Here is an 18,487-nt window from a genome sequence, read left to right as displayed (position 1 = left end):
GCAGACTTTCAGTTTGACATTCAGAGACATTTGGTTTGCAGGCATTTGTCTTCAAAAATTTCATCTTGTAGCTTTAAGTGCTTAAATAAAAGATTGTACATAAATTGTAGAATTCTTCATTATTTAGAGTTAAAATTGTAGGAATATAAAATTCACATATCCTGTGTTTACATATTATCTTTTTCTTAGCAATTTTGCTATTCTGTCTTGAAATAACAAATAAAGTTATAATTAAAAACTTAATTAAAAACTTAATTTTAGGTTAGGGAACTTCAGGTATTTATGCACATATTTAAAATGTAACCATATATTTTATTCCCTGGCATAAGACCATATATTGAGCAAGATGATAAACATGTTTTCCTGATTTTCTGTATTTTAGGGTTGTGTCTTGTAGCATTCATGATCCTGATTTAAATTGCTCAAGCTTTTAATTTTTATTCATCTGAACTATCAAATCCACAAAATGAACAGTAAAAGGAAGTGTATGAAATACAGAGAAATTGTAGCAGTGGTTCAAAAATGTAAAAATGTTTCATTTTTTTAGTTTTTCATTTGAGGCCCCAAGACAAGAAAAGAAAACAATACGGAAGGTAAGATCAAAGTGAAATATAAACAACAGAAGATGGAGAAAAACACCTACTAACTTTGGAGACACTGTACCTGTTCAGCTTGTTTTATTGGAGCAACAAATCCAGTAGTGGAGTGGAATATTATGATTTTTTTTTTTTTGAGAACAAAACAACAAAATTAATTACCATGATCTTGATCAGGAGCTTCCAGGTTGTAACCATAGCCTAGAAGGGTGCGGACAGCTTCCCGAAGACTGTCTTTGTTCGACTTCTTTGTCCGATCATCCAAAAGCGCATAAGGTACAAGGCGAGGATTTCGTCGATTTTTCACATCCTGCATAAGTATGAAAAATCGACTCAATTTCAGAAACTGTGCTTTGTCTTACAGAAAAGATTGTGCTATAGCAGGAGTATAAAAATTACTTTTTATACCAACTGAAATCATAGAACTGCAAATACAGCAAGGAGTCAAAGTAAGTTACAGTAATCTAGAAACTAGTTCCAACACTGAATTTACCAAAAAAGCAAGTAATACGCAAATAAACAAAACTGCATGGCTTATACCTGCTTTCATTTTCCATCAAATTTGCTTAACAGGATAACAATACAAACAACAAGAACAAGGATAAATGCAAAGACTTCGACTGAAAAGTCAAAGAGGTTATATTTTGTACACTATTTATGAAGCAGCTACCATAACAAGAAGCTAGTAGATAACTAAAGCCCAGACACATTACTGTACCAAATATATAGAGTCTTACAAGATATATGAAAAACCCAAAGGAGGAATGATACAAACGAAAGAACAAAACACTACTAATAAAAATATTAATAAATACAAGCAATATTAATTAAAATTAAAATAGATAATAAATCCATGCCTTATTACGTCAAATACTTAAAACATGTATTTTGCCAAAATAAATGGTCTTGTAAGAATATGGTTAATTTGCTTAATGTGTATAAGTTTGGTATTAAGTGATTTAACGTAACCTTTCCTCCAGCTGAATGTAATGTATTGATAAGGTTTAATCTTTGTATTTTAGGTTTATTAACACAACGTTGATTAGGTTTTCCTCTAGTGCAAAATTATCTTATTTGAAAGTATTTTTAAACTGGATTATTTATATGGCTAACATAATTTTTAGTTACTAATAGAATTGTTTTCTTGTCTACATTTTCTTCTCAAATCCTGTCAGCATTTATTGGCAGTGAGAGAATCCATACAAAGAACTCTCCATGTTCCTCCTAATATCTTATTTAAAAAATAAAATAAAATTAAAGACTGGACATATAAACTAATACTTGCTGTTTCTTCTCTTGGGTACAAACCCAAAGATATTGAGAGGCTTTAATGATTGGTCAGGCTTATTAAGAAGTGCAAAAATAGTGCCTATTATTCCAGAAAACAGTGTCTACAGTAAAAGTATCTTCTTTTATAACATTGCAGTTCTACTTTTAAGAATGTATGTTGTTTGCATTCTGCCTTTGCAGGCAAAAATATGCCACATCCATTCTGACAAATACTTGCAGACATGTTTTGTTGTCCTTTAAACGCATAGATACAAAGCTACCTGCCTTTTGCAGTATCATGGTGAGTAAATATTAAAGTGCAGTTATTAATCAGTGCTTGATGAAATCTGGTCCTACCAGTGAACCTTCAAGGAAAAGAAATATTACAGGGCAAGTGGTACCTATATGCTAAAAGGGCTAACAGAAAGATAAAGATAATGCATTGCTGGGGACAAAAATTACTACACCATATCAGCTCTAGTGATATTCAGTGCTAAGGACAAAGACAGGGCCAACACAAGGACCATTTGAGGGGACTAATTTCCGTATTTATTCCAAACACTTAAGTTGACATTCCCTCTTTTCCAATATTTAATTCCGTAGATGTATAAAAGTGCTGCTTCCAGAACAGAATGGACCAAACAAACATTGAAATAAATGTTACAAGGAATTATTATTTGGTATACAAATATTCACATTAACATCAGAGATGAAACACCATAGGTTTAGTTATTTCTCTTTGAAAGGACACAAGAAGAGAAATAATCTCCTCTGAAATGCTGTATGTCCAAAAGATATTATAAAATACTGTCTTTAAAAATATGAAACAGAAGTTTGGAATAACAGTTATATAACTTCTTTCCCATGATACAGCTGGACTGGTAGTTGCTGCATTGTATGGCACTGGTAATTGCCATAGCAACCTTTAACACACATTAACATACAGGCAATCAGCTGATAACAACGTATGATAATGAAATATAGCACAAGTGCTTTTAAAAATGCTTAAGCACAAAATCAGAGTCAGGGGGAAAAAAAAAAGCATAAAGAAATAACTATTAAAAACTTGATTTTACAGATCTTTTTCCTTGGGTCTAATTTTATTTAATACTGTGACCTTCTTTACTCATTCAAGACTTTGGCTACTTCTTTTAACATGAATATAAGAAGGTTGGGGTTTTTTTAATAATTTTGCTCTTTTTTTTCTTATGATATGTCTATCTAAATTTTGAATGTTTTATTATTGCTGAATTAAGGACCTTTATTGTTATACCCATCATAAGCTTTTGTACTAACTATCTTCTGTACCACTGTGGTTTAAGTGTAGCTAATCAAGAGAATGATCCTGTACAGTGATCGAGCTTTGCACATCACAATCAAGGCAACAAGAAAACTGATTAGCTAAGAATGGTAATTTTTATTTAGTACATTTGCAATTCATACATAGACTTAATTCTTCCTATTTACTACATAAAACTTACTGTTTTGTAATAAAGACTGTTAAAAGAATGAAAACTCAACCTAAGTTTTTAACTTTTTTGCCAGAATCTTCCAGGTTTGACAGTGTAAAGCTTCATCAGAAGACTGTGTTTTGTACAGAGTTTGTCTGGCAACTACTTGTTCATGGAGTCATTTGAAAGAAAACAGAAAAGCAGACCTCCTCCAGAAGACAAAAAAACCCAAAACTTAAGCTTGTTGACAAGATTCTATTTCAAATTATTTGAGCTGGGTAGCACACATGAAGTTTATATAATTCTTTGGTTTTGAATTCGGAACCTATCATACCACAGAAAAAGAAAAGGAGAAAAACAAGAAAAAAGCCTGTATATTTTATTACACAACTTTGTCTTTAACGTAACACAAACATTGCATTAGTCATTTAGAATTTCATTTGGAGTTGCTTAAGTAAAAGAAAGCATTGCAACCACGAAAAGTTGGAATGCCTGGCAGAATGTGCCCTGACCATATATTATTAGTTCCTTCCATGTATAAAGTTAAACTTGAGTGATGTAACACCAATCATGAAAAGTCAGTATTACTTTATCTAGTGTACACTACAGATTTTGCTATATACAGGAAACAACAGACAAAGAACTATTTGAATCAGCACACATATACTTATTTGTAGGTTATATATGGATTTGTAATAGACAATAATTGGTCAACAATGGCACTAACTGAATATGTCTCTCAAAAGTAATAGAAAAGAACAACAGAAAAAACACCTAAACACCCACACCATCAAATATCAACCAGCCTTTTAAAACTTCCATTACAGGTGATGAACACTGCTGCAAAGTAATTTGCAGAGGAAACACACCGGGAGCTGAGAGGTGCAGAACGGCATTCATTTGTTCAGTGAGCATGTGACGTGTAGATAACTAATCTAGCGCATTGGAACTAGCAACTGGTCTTGTAACTTGCACAGACAGATGTCATATAAGAGTAAGAACAAAAAAAAAAAAAAACGAGTGTCTATACTGTCTACAGCAGCATGGAAAACCATAGTAAAATTCTGCATACTAGCAGCTGAATTCTGTTCTTAGAAGTATGTGTATCTTTATAAATATGTGTACAGCTTCTACCATCTTCACCAAGGATCGCACCCATCTGGAATGCCTGGCAGAATGTGCCCTGACTATAAATGGAAGGAAATAATATTTATCAGTATAAATAATATAAAATGTGAAAGTGAGGTGACATAAGTAGTTTTTACAAGGACAAGATGCCTTTTTATATATATATTGAGTGAAAAAATAAGTGACAAGCTTTCAACTTGTTATTTTTCCCACACATCCACATTTCCTCAGTCTGAATTTCCAGAACAGTACCTCTCTTGCACTGCAGCACTAGCAGTCTAAGACAAATTCCTGGTGAAATAATGATTTCATATGCTTTCTAGAAAAATCTAAAGTAGTAAGATCCTGACTTAAAAAGACTAAACTGTATTGCATTTTGGGCCAAAGAGAAATCAGACTTTATAATTGCTTCACTAAATCCTGACTAATTATCCTAGGACAGGAAGCGCAGAGCATCTTTAAGATGCTCTTCATACACTGGGAAGAATTTTTAGGTTGCTGATTTTTAGAACCAACTGTTAAAGCTGTGGGAATTTTAATTTTTTTTTTCCCTCTATACAAATGAGTTTCCTGATTGTTAGGTTCTTCAGCCACAACACATAATACATGAGGAAAAAGTCAAAGACACCCTCTGACTAAGCTATCTGCATATGCAACAATGCATATAAGCAAAATTTGAAAGTCAGAATCTTTGGCTGTGACCCCCACAATCAGTAGGAAGACCTAAAAGTCATGTATGTATTCAGGAAGAGGGAGGGGGTGGCTAATGTACTTGAAATTATTTTCATTTGTTTTCTGACCTCTAAGCTTGATTCTTTTCTTTCCCTTTCGGCCTTTTCCTTATTACATAAAGTTGGGATTCTCCTGTATACATGACATCACAGTTATATGAATGTCAACCAAAACTGCAAGTCCATGGATAAAAGTTCTGCGAGTTCTGAGTATTTTCCACTTGATTGTGAAGATTTAGCCACAAATGCATCCTTTTATACTTCAATGTTATTTTTCAAACAGCTTGTTATGAAAAAATCCTTAAAAATACCCAAGCAAAAAACTCAGCTAATTATGATAGGACATAATGTCAAAATCTCTACATGTAAGAAAAAAAAGCCCCCTCTCATAGCACAAATGTGATTATTTTAACTGACTTACACCAAGGCTATATTGCTTCTTTGCCTGGATCTATCTCCCTTATCTGTCTTTGATCATTTACCATTTCCCCAGTTCAGAGAAGGCGACCACATTCTCCCTTAAAGGGGCACTGTCAAGTACTTTCATACTCATTTTGTGCTTGTATTTCCACTTACCCTTGTTATTTAATATGTTCTTTTAAGCATAAATATGTATTTTTCCTACCTGTTTTGTTCCTTCTGCTCCTTTCATAGAGCAGTAAACTACTGTGAGTCTGTCCTACTAAAAAATACTTACTTGTTTGTGATCAGTGTCATCACAGCTGTCAGCACAGTTCTGGGAACAGGATTTATTAGTTAACTTGTGCTCCCTCTGCTGGCTGGCTGGTTGGCTCTGCAGCAGCAGAACAAAAATACTGTGTATAGTCATGCACGAAGAGCAGCTATCTCTTGTTAAGAAAAATCCTGACAAGCAGTGGTGGATTTAGAAGAAGAAAAAAATCTGGAACTCGAAAGGCATTTTCCCCACCAATTTATAACACAAAAGAAATGGTTTATACATGAACGACTTGACAGTATCCCTTTAATTTTTTCATATTATATAATCCCAAAATAATGAGGTACTCATGATGGAATAGACCTACTAGATTATCTAATCCATCCTACAGCCACAGCATGGCTGCTGTTTATAACATATTTCCCAGTGATTAGTTCATCTACTTTGAAACTTCTGTAAGCTTCTTTCCCTTAGGAAACTATTTTATAGCTCTGCAAGATCTGTTTATGGTAGCATACAGCATAATATCATGTCATTTTATTCCAGTACTGTAACATGTCACAGTAATATGATGGGATGTCAAAATGTAGCCCATGAAACAAGCCCATTGTTGGAGTCAAGCAGAAGCACATAGCAGTGTGGACAACAGCTAGCAGCTTGCCATGTGATATGTATGCCAGCTAAATGAGAAGCATCTTTGCACTGCACCCAGAAAGGAGCACCTTGCTGTTCTGCTCTCTTCTCTTAATGAATGGTATTTATTATCTGCACAGTGTAAGCACTCCGATGTCTGTCTTCTCACCAGAGGAAAATAAACTTACTTTTTTGAAAAGACAAAAATAACTGAATTAACACCCCAAGCATGGCAGCTTCTACAGGACATACTACCGGTGGGAAAGTTTTCAAGGACACCATCTACCTGTTTAACCATACATGAGACTACTGTAATTTGACTGCTAAGAATAAGGGTAAAGTGTACTGTTGATCTTGTTCATCTGTTTCCTGATGGTCACGAATATTTCTGAGCTCTTGATGATCTTTAACAACCATCTTCTGTTGAAAGCATAACTATGATGCTGTTCACTGCACCATTTGTTATAATTCTCAACAACAGTGCCTCAGCACACAGGAAGTCTTTAGTCAGTTTGAAGAATCAGATCCAACAAAACATTTGGATATTTAAAGCAGAATACCCAAGACTGCAAAACCCTGATTAAGTGGCTTTCCAACTCCGAATGTGATCGGCTTCACAGGCACTTAAGCTTTTTACTTTTAAATTCTCCAGGTTCTTTCTTTGCATGCCCATAATTGACTTTGTGTTGGTAAGGAAGTGGTTCAATAGTGATCATACACCTAAGCCCAATCAAGATTTAGAGATGAAGCATTTGTCTAAGTCTTTCAGAGCACAACCTAGTAGTCACAATCAGAGCCTGCTTAAAACATATCTGAAAATCTAACTAGGGGCTACCATTTTATTTTAAAACTTAGCAGGTCTAAGTGATAGTCATAACCTCTATATATAACAAATTGTCCTTGGCCATCAAAATGAATTTAGATACCTAATTCCTATTTGTCCAGTTACATATCTTTGAGGATATACCTGTCAATTTTTAAAACACTCATGGAAAATGGGTAAAGCACAGTTCAGTAATCACAAGACTAAGAGGTTCAAAACTATACTTCTATCTTCCACGAGTTTTCTCACACCAGACTATAAATTATAATAAGTGAGTGCAGTTTTAATTTGCATGTTGAGCTTTGTCATCCAGCAAGCAGGGCACTTATTAGGAAGGGAGTCTAGTGGAGGCCTCAGTTCCAAGGCTGGCTCTCAGGACAGTATTTTAAGACTCGGTAGATAAAATACAGAGAGCTGTTCACTCAGTAGATCACAGCATCCTCCTCTTTCCCTCTGCTCTCTCCTGGTGAGCCTCAAAAATGTCTCTTCAAAGTGCCACAACATTTTAGATTCAACAGTAAGTTCAGTCTCTTTCCCTGGGCACAGCGCTGAGAACGTAAGACAGAATTCATGATTCTTCTGACATTAAGTTGAAGTGTTTAATTTTAGGTTACATCCCATACTAGGTTTGTCTAATCGATGTTTTCATTTTATTTTTTTTAAACTAAAGTTGTCTGGGGCAACTCCACTGCCTTTTGGAAATGTCAGCAAACCCTGACACATTCCAGTCTGCCCACACAAGAATTGGCTGATTGTCTGCCTAGACCCAAATACAGAACAGGTTTACTAAATAGTTTACGAAGTACCAAAATCAGAGCTTTATAGTAAGATATTATAATGGATAATGCTGCTATATTTTGTCACATAAATGTACTTTGTCAGTATGTGATGAGGTGAGTTTAAGTGCCTAACTTAATATGTATAAAACTGGTTTTGTTTTTTGTTTGGTTTGGGTTTTTTTATACAAAAGGTTTTGGTCTTGTAGAGAAAGAAAATTTGAAATGTGCTGAACTGAAATGTATAACTTGAATTTTTGTCAAAAACAAAACCACTATTTGTAGGCAGGAAAGATCGTGTGCCTACAAAACAGCTGTTTCTCATTTTTGCAAAAATAATGATCTTTTATGCCCAGCGCAAAAGCATGAGAACTCATTTTTTTCCCCCAAGGGATGAATTTTCCTAAGATTTCACTGTGATATGGTACCACACATTTATTAAGACATGTGAAGACACCTTTTTCTATATAAAATTCACAAATAACCACAGAAAGAATAAAAAATATTACTCCTAAGGGAAAATACAGTAGCTGTCTTGTAAAATAATAAATTGGGCTCATTGTATGCCTGATTGATTTTTTTTTTTTTAAAGAAAAGAGAGACCCTGAGTTTTGCTGCTAACAATCCACCATGCTTAATTTTTACTCCCCTCCCTTATAACACATTGTGATACCTACCATGTAGCATTCCTATTCACTGAAACAAAACTGCCAAAGTAGGACTTGAACCTGAAGACTGACTTAACTGTTCACAGTTAAACATGGCCTCTGCCAGAAATACAACATATTAGCAAAGTTATGACTAGAAGGTTACATTCTGATTTTCCTGGATAGACAAAATTATTAAACTCACAGGACTGCAACCATTTAAATGATTCCCCTACTGAAAATCAATGTTTACATTTCCTAAAATACTAGAGCATATTAGCTTCCTGCATGCAATTTTCTCACCCTGAGATCTAGACAGCGTACAAGAATATATCACCAATTTTTTAATACTGCTTGTAAAAGTCTCATACTGCTAGAAGACTTAGCAATATTACTTTAATTATGTATTTTTGCTTTCTTTGACTGACAGACTCACATTCATTAACTGCTGCTTCCTGCTTTTGTATCCTCATTATTCCCATTTAACTGTGAAGTATCTCAATAGAGAAGTGGTTTTTCAAGTGACTGAAGTTAGCACTTACCTGCTGGATACCGTATGTCCAGCCCTGCCTTATACGGTCTCTCGCCCACACATTGTGAGCATTCTCTGCTAGTTTATCCACCATAGCTTCTTGAGAGGGGGTCAGTTTGATAAAACTCAGATCCATGGGAGCAGGCTTATATCCACTCAACAACTGGTAGCTGTCAAAAAAACACAGAACATGCCGTTACTTTTTAGTAAGCAAGAACTTACAGAACTGCAAAGGAAAGAAGTGACACGTATGCAATGTATCTATATAAATAATCTGTCTGTGAACAAAAAGAATAATAATGCACTGATATTTGATTTTGTTTCAAGTTAATTGCATCTTGATGGGATGAAGTAGCTGGTAACACAAGCTACCAAATACATCCTGAACAAAAAATGTTTTTAAAGTATTTTGGTACTTTCACATATTTAACGTAGTAGATTAAGATGTTGCTTATCTAATACTTATACGAACACTACTGTTGTTACCTCTGAGCACTTCACAACACTTACTAAATTCTACCTATCTCCAACTGCGGCAAGAAAATATATTTTTCCTATTACATATAGGGATGTGAGAGACAGAGCAGGTCAAATGGCTTACTCAAGATCACATATGAAGTCTTACTAATGAAAGTTTGCCTTTATAATACTTCATACCTTCACTATCCTTCAAATCATAGGAGCAAATGTTTAAAATTTAATCCTGACTTCAGAAGAGAGACAGCTTCCTCACTATTTTTGGCATTCCTAAGAACAAAGTGCTGTTTACTTTTATGAAGGTGTTCCCACTGAATTATTTATAGTCGTCTCCACTGTACTTATGACCAGACCTTCTTCAATGAAGGAGGTAACACATATGGTGATGGATGCGGGACTTACTAAATTTACAATGAAAACCTAAGACACTATGTGGCACCACCATGGTGGTGGACGTTGTCTCCCTTACCTCAGCTGATGAAGGGACGTGCAGGGCAAGGGGAGCAGGAAGAGCAAAGCAGGGGGCAGACAGACGGTGGCTGTACTGAGCGTCCGTGCCCAAGTGCTGGCAGCGGGGGGCTGCACGGTGGCCTCCGTGAGGAGAGGCCGGGGCTGCCCCATGCTGGGCACAGCCGGTTCCAGCCGGCTCCAAAAGGGACCCACCACTGGCCAAAGCTGAGCCCCTCAGCCACGCTGGTGGCACCTCTGAGAAAACATTTTTAAGACAGGGCAAAAATGCTGCACAGGCAGTGAGGAATGAGGAAAAAGGTGTGAAAAGGCGAAAAACAGCCTTGCAGAAATCAAGGCCAGAGGCGGGGGGGGCAGGAAGGAGCGGGCAGAGGCGCTCCAGGTGCCAGAGCTGGTGCTTCCCTGCGGCCCCAGGAGAGACCAGGCCGGAGCTGGGGGACCTGCCCTGAGTATTTCTCCTCGAGCAGACTGACAAAACCAAGCGCTACTTTGGTCAGAACAGAAGGGGCCTGTGGAAAATAAACAACATTCTCTCAGTGAACTCACGGGATGTTTAAAGAATGGTTAGTTTCAATAATTGTCTAATTATTTTCTAAACAGCTTTGGCATTTTCTTGTATTTTCTTTATTTGGACAGACAGAGAGAAATCCAGAAAACAAAACACTATTTATCTCCATTTGTATCCTAAATTATTCAAGTACTTCACAAATCTTAATTAATTCTATTTGGTGATAACTGTTCTAAAACCCATTTAAACAAATTATTGGTTGAAAACAATAATTGAAAACAAGTAAGTATTTAAGGGGGAACTTCAGCTATAAACACGAGGTTGGACCTTCCTTGAAAATTACCACATTAAAAAAAAAAAAGTTTAAGTCTGAAAACAACAATTCAAGAACATCAATCCAAAAATCAACCATTCATATAGTTACCAATCAGCAAATTCCTATGACAGAATTAAGCAAGCAGTTGGCAGCTGTGCTGCTGCCTCTCCCAGACATTAGCTAACTGCCCTCATGGTTCCATCTCCTCAGGTAGCCGTGAAGACAATTCCGTGAGAGGAGTAAAACCAGTCAGCAATGGAAATGGTGAATCATACGGGATTAACATGTTTGTCAGGCTGGCAATTGCTGCTTGCTTTCCTGTCACGCTCCCCTGCACAAGTGTTACACTGTGCGTAGAAAAAGCTACGGTAGCCACAGCTATTTCGATATAAGAGCGGGGTCAAAGAACAAGGAGCCTCAAAGGATGCTCATGGTTTTGTCACAAAGTATGTGTATACCTTATCTCAGGACGCAAATGAACACTCATGAAGGATAAGTGTTAATGGATACTAAGGAAAAAAGCAGAAGCATGCTGCGTGTATAAATTCATGTTGGCGAATTGTCTTTAGCCATATATATTGAGTGACAAAATAAGTGACAAGCTTTCAGCTTGCTACCAGTGGAAATAGGTGGCTAAAACCCCAGCTCCTGCCCAGTCATCTGCTCATCAGTATCTTACTGGTCTTATCTTGCTCAGTATCTCTGCTGGCCTTACAGTAACAATTTTTTTTAAAAAGTAGGTGCAGTAATGTGGAACATTTTTCAAGCTGAAAATTTAATTGCTTCAACAGCACATTATCACTACCATGTTGATCTGCCACTGGTTTCTAACAAGGAATTTTTATCATGGAGTTTTTATTTGTGCCACCACCTAAAGTTGCAGTAAAAGGGGTAGATATGTTTTCAAGTGATCTTAGTCCATACTCTCTTGCTCTCTTGCTTAAAGATTATCAGCAGTCTACGTTGAGTTGTTTTACAAGAGAAAATTAGACATAGTGAAAATATTTTTTAAAAAACTTTCTTTTCACTCTGACAATCCTTTTTTCCTTTCCCATTTATACTTTTTTTTTTAACCCATAGAAACATTAAATATTTAGAACTTATTAAAATACAGACTTTGAATATTTCAGGGAAGTATTTTAAAATAAAAGGTTATTAAAATTCCAACCCAAACTATTCTATGAGTCTATAACAGATGCTTTATTCAAAAACCTAAAGTAAAGCAATACCAGGAAAAAACATCCTAATAGAAGGAGAATTTCCATCGGCAAAAGTTGTATTTACAAATTTTATTGTATTTACATATTATTGTATTTACAATATTTACGCTTCAGCTAGTTGTTCAAAACAGTCCAAAAAAGCTCTTTTGTGGAGTAATGCTGTATTAAAAAAGGCAAATTTCTGGCACAAGTATCAGTTAAAAATGTGATTTACCCCAACTTGTAACCAGTGTGGCTGTGATGCCAAAATTCTGTAGGACTGACATAAATATAAACTTTTTCTTAGCATTTTACAATCTTCATGGTTATAACAGGATGGCAGAAATGATAAAGCGAAGGGTTAAGAAGACAGACAAGAATATACAAAGTAAGGTTGCAAAACTTATTAGGAAGTAGAGCAGATGAGCTAAGTATATTCAAGTGATGTCTGTTGCTTTTGTTTTTCATAATAGCATAAAGTTTTTGTGTCAGGCAGATACGAGAACTTAACAATTATCATGGGAAAATTGACAAAATGTTGCGATAACACATTTGTATCATCCACAGGAACAGAAATAACTAGCAAACGCAGAAAGTGACATCTCTTCTCCCATCAAAAATTCAGCTTTTCACATACTACCTTCTCTAACTTTTTGGTTTGGTTTTGGTTTTTTGTTACAGTTAAGTATAGACTAACTGTGAAAGAGCAATCCTTCTCCTTTCCAGGACTGTATCCCACCAAAAATGTGCACAACTGCATCCAGATCATGAAATCTTTGCTCCATTTTTGCTCAACAAATATCTGATGCTATTGATAATGTAGCCACAATTTTTTTTTTCCTTTTTGCTCATTTATTTTATCTATTGTATGTGAGGTATCAAAATTCTGATTCGATATGTATTATAGGACCTCAGGTTTCTTAAAGTCATGACTGTTAATGACATTAAAAAGATTCAGCATTATCACTCTTCTTAAATTAGGAAGTATAATTTCTTCAGACTTGAGATTTAGTTGCAGTTTTTCAAAAGCATGAAATCCAATTCACTTGAACAATCTTGCAAATGCATATACATTTCTGCCCAGGAAATTCAGAACAAAAATACAGAAGGCCCTAGATATCTCTTCTTTTTAGTCTTATATGCAGTTATTTTGGGATACCAAAACTGGAGAACAGTTTGGCGGTATTTAAACTAATCCCTTGCTTTTATTCTGATTCCTTTGTGTGAAGCAACCACATTAGGGATTCTGAAACTGTGAAATCAATGGTATGTAAATCAGTGCAGTGCGGTATATACCACACCCTCAAAGACTTGAGGGTCCAGGTTCTTATAGCCACCTAGCAGTAAAGTATTACCCAGAAGCCTGCAAGAACCTTGCCAGAATGGGGCATGTGCTTTTGGCTCACAAAAGGGAAAAGAAGACATGCTTTATTTAAACATGAGCTTGGGGTTATTATACAGGCCTTAGGGATGCAGCGTATGGAATATAAAGGTATGGCTCAGTGAAAGGCTACTGTGAATAATGGAGATAAATACACAACAGCAGAGGAACATCTATTTCTGCACAGAGCACATCCCTGCAAAGAGCTATGAGTTGCTACTGGTGGTACTAGCACTTACCATTGCTCTTAGTCATAACCAGTAAAACTAAATTACTAATTTAAATTCAGGAATAACACAGAAGTATTCTCATACCGAAACTGTGACCTTTACCTTTCCAGTGTTATACACATTATAATCCTCCTTTATCCCACTGAATTTTATACCAATCTAGACAAACTTATAAACCATGGGCTCAAATGCATGCTGGGCCGTAGGGCTGACATCATATGCTTATCACCAAGTACAGCTCCATTAATTTCAACTGTGTTAAAGTTCCCAAATTCTTCATTCCCAAACTCGGGAAAACACTGGTGCTACGAAAGAAGCCAGGGCACCTTGGGTGGACCACAAGAACTAGTTTCAGAGCTGCGATAGTGGCGGACACTGTATCATACCAGCCTGAGCTCAGTCCTACCAATGCTGTTGCCAATCAATCACTCAGGAAAAAGTCAGGCAGCTATACCAGTTCTCTCTACTTCTAGTCACTAGATGGCCATTCCAGGACTTTCAAAAGGGTTACCTTTAAATACTTGCAGCACAACAAAATATATCAACAAGTTTGCTGTAAAAATTCTTTATCAAAGCTCTTTTATATATGGTGTGTACTGCAGAAACATGTAACAACAAACACCAGACACTTCAATGAATCATGGGAAACCTAAAATTTGTCTACGCATCAGATCATAAACATCTAAAAGAAAAGGTGTGGATGAAGGTGTGTGTAAATTTCTGAAAATTCATATGCATACATGCATACCCAAGTACCAATAAAACTAGCAATATAAATATCAACTTGTTAAAATACAGTTCGCTTAATTCATACTGCCTAACGGAAAGATGCATTTGAATTTCAACTTACTTCTTCGGAAGTTTCATTTTTTTCACTTTTTCTTCAGCATGTTCATCAGCAATTCCAACATGGCAGCCTAATGCCAGCAAGGTTCTAGGACACAGAAATCAGAGAAAAATTACTGCCAGTGTTTCTATATTCAGAGCTTCTGCTGGGTATATAAATGGCAGTATACAACAAATGAGATCTATGGGAGTGACAATAATATAATATGGAAAGATCAACACCAGCCTTTTTTTATATGTAATAAGCTTTCTGACAGTCTTAAGAAAATGCCGCAAGTTGTTCCTAAAAGTTTTAGTAAAAATAAGCATGTGCTACTTCAAAATGGAGCTATCGTACAGTCTATTTCATCTCTATGAGGCATCAGTTGAAAGATTCCCCGTCCTTTAAATATATACTTCTGGTTTATATACTTATTTATACTGCTTATATACTCATTCATACTGCTTTATATCAAAATCTTGCTATGTTATTTACTTCAAAGCTGATGAAAGGAGAGAAGGCAGGAAATGTCACTTGTTATCCTTAGAATGTGTCTTCTTTAGAAAGAGAGGCTGTTATTCAGAGATTTTAGTTGGATCTGGGTTTTGTTAGGACATGCTGCTGAAGAGAGGACTGATAGCAATAATGCATGATAAGCATTAGGCCAAAACTGCCATCTTAATGCTCAGTATGGATATTGCACACTAACCCAGTTCAGAGAAAAGGATTCAAGGTAGATACGGTGTGTCGCGTGCCACAGGACTTCTACCACAGAGCAGCACATATTCTGGCCTGACTCTGCAAGATGCAGCTCATTTCAGAACACAAAGAGTCTCTATATAACCGTACATCAGGGTCAACAGTATTAAGCAGGTTTCTGATTACTTCAGACCTCTTCCTGTCCAGAGTCGCACTACCCAGCAGTATAAATCATAGGTCTTATCTCCAGGATTTGATCTGTAACTCATCAATTATTTGCTCCTTTCTTACATTGAGTAATGGGTTATCAAGTCTTATTTTTTTTAGCCTAGGTGCACTACTATTGACATTGAAATGAAAAGAAATCCTGGACAAAAGTCAGAGACCTCTTTGGAGTCAGAGCAGAAGTTTCTCAAAATCTGAGGGTGACACCCATATCTTTGATTGAAACTGATTATGCAGGAGAAATCACAAGTGTAAACCTTGGACACCATTCCCAATTTTCCCAACGTGGAAGAAAGCTGGAAAATAAAGTTTTTATTTGTTCTTGTCTCTAGTTAAAACAGTATTTTCTAGTCTTACTTTGACTATATTTGCCGCTCTTGAACTGACTGGGGAAAAAAGAGCATAAGTATTGCCCTATCAGTATTCCTCTTGGCAGGTGAATCGTATGTTTCAAGGAGAGTCTTACAGCATATTTTTAGTGCTAGCTACATGAAGTAAATCCTACTGTTACGGTCTGTGAACCCTGATTTAAAATTAGACGGTAAAATCAGATATGAGGAAATGAACATGCAATGGCCACCTGCAAAACATACTATCTGCTAAGAATACTCCATGCAGCTAAATTTCAATTGGCATAAATCATACCTCATTCCTATGCAGCCACCCCCAGCATAAGTAGGGGAGCATATCTAACAGCAGAGAGCAGTACAGAGGAGCTAAGCCCTGGTAACCCTAATTTTCTTGTAATGTAAACCAGGAATTTGAATCCTACATTATCTCCACACGGACACAGCAAATTCAAATCAGAGAGCCACAGCAGGATAAGAAGGCATACCATACTGGTAGAACCTGAAAGACCCCCAAAGTACTTCAAAGCTAAACAAGAAAACTAGAAGTGGCTGAATGCAGCCCTCGGCATGATATTGATACATGTAATTATCAAATACAATTGACTAAATAGGTAGAAATGGGAAAGTCAGTCAAAAAGTAGTAAGCATCAAAAAAAAAAAAACCCCACAAGATCAAACTACAAAATGTATATAAGAATGTGCAGAAACATTATAAGCATATTTTAATCCCATGACATTTTCTGAGGTAACTCATTCCTGAATCTTGACATTCCATAGAGTATATAATTTTTGTAGTTCATAAAGGTGTTCAATCATACTGAAGAATATACAGAGAAACCAATATATTGAAAAGACATTTTGTGTCAGATAATATGACTCAGAACTTCATTATTTCTGCCTCTCTCCCATTTAGTAGAGCAGGCAGCAAAACTGGCAACAGACCAACAGAAAAAAAAAAAATTACACTAAGACTTATTCTTGTCTTGCAACTACTTCAAGTATGCAGAATGCAGTTTGATGCAAATTGTAAAGAGTATCACATATAGCTGACTAGAGAAAGTTTTAAAAGAGTATTTTCTTTCCCTCTTCCCTATTCTCCCCCACTGAGGTTGACTGCTAGTAGACTAGAAACATCTAGTAAAGAATTAGTCAAGGTAGCTTACAATTCAAGTCATCACAGTATGTATCATCTAGAATTGATTAGTGCACTAATTTTTCCACCTTTGCAAGCTTGCAGAAATGAACTGAGCAAGACACTCGTACTGTAGTCCCTGAACAATAGATGTTTATGTGATAAATACAACATGATACTGCAAAATTAGAGCTGTACACATCAGAAAACAAGGACTAACACAAGAACGAAATGAAGACTGAGCCCACTATGCATACAAATCTTGAAAACCATAGAAAGACTAAATGCTTTATCTTTTCAATACTATCCATTTAATGAAAAGGCTTTATTTTAGTAATTTTATTACTCTAGAGAAAAGTAATCCATAATTTATACGTTTATAAAACCGAATTACGTTTTGTTTTGTCAAGGACAGATTTAGAAAAATCACTGGGTCCTGAACCAGTAATCATGTAAGGACTACTAAAATCTGTTTAATATTCAGTGAAACACTGGCAGTGTGCATTTAATTCTAAGAGTATGATTTTTGTGATGCCTAAGTCATATTATATAGATTATTCTAGAAAAAAATCCAGCTGCAGGGAAAGTTAATGAGACTGTCATTTGTAGTTTCATAAAATGGAAAGCAAGAAGTTATTCTGAATTCTTAGCACATTGTTGTGCTGACAGGGGTCTCAAAAGCTTTCCTTTAAATTCTAATACCTAGCTGAAGACAAATATGAACTTATTTTCTTGCCTCCAATGAACTTTCATTTATCTCTGAATGCTTTGTCTCTAAATGATGCCAAAATATCCCTCTGGAAACTGTTTACCACTCAGGGTCATTTTTTTGTTGTTGTTGAGTAATTTACTGTGGGAATGGTGGATCAGTAAAAAGTGCAGAGAAGCTGAGCAGAGGACACTACAAGAAATTCTAGGAGGAGTATTCTACCAAGCTTTCTACTGTAAGTTCTTATGAGTGTAAACACTATATTGCACTATCAGTTTACATGGCAATTTTTTTAATAATGTAGTATAAATATTCCCAGAAAAGTACTGTCACATACACATAGGCATCCTTTGTTGACACTATGAACAGCAACTATATTTTAACATGGCAGGGGGGGGAGAGAAAAAATTCAATGGATTGCAAATAGGAGTGGCTGGAGAACCACATATAGCACTGGGCATTTATCAGTTTGAGAAACACTTTAACATGTTGGCTACATGCAATGCTACGTATGGAAGAAGTTACTTACACTAATAGATTTTCAATGCATTCGCAGCAAAGTAAGAACTTAGACCCGCCTGATTAACAAAACTGAGATGAGGAATTGTATCTTTGTGAGCCAGATAACTAGATAACAAACCCGTTAATATCCCACTGAAATTTTCTAGCATTCCAAATGGAGAGCTTCCATGACATTCACACATC

General features: G+C 35.9%; 1 protein-coding gene across 1 annotated transcript in view; it reads right to left on the bottom strand.

Moving 5' to 3' along the window:
- RYR2 (ryanodine receptor 2) overlaps positions 1-18,487 on the bottom strand; it is a gene marked incomplete at both ends in the record, with an annotated part of 428,112 nt that overhangs the window by 172,669 nt on the left and 236,956 nt on the right. The window contains 3 exons of the mRNA XM_081998040.1: positions 759-906; positions 9,273-9,432; positions 14,692-14,775. Coding sequence (XP_081854166.1) covers positions 759-906; positions 9,273-9,432; positions 14,692-14,775 — 392 coding nt within the window. The remainder of the gene's footprint in view (positions 1-758; positions 907-9,272; positions 9,433-14,691; positions 14,776-18,487) is intronic.

Source organism: Phaethon aethereus (assembly GCF_964289735.1).
Source record: "Phaethon aethereus genome assembly, chromosome: 3".
Classification (NCBI taxonomy): domain Eukaryota; kingdom Metazoa; phylum Chordata; class Aves; order Phaethontiformes; family Phaethontidae; genus Phaethon; species Phaethon aethereus.
Note: the sequence above shows the minus strand (reverse complement) of the source record. Positions and strands in the feature narration are given on the sequence as shown.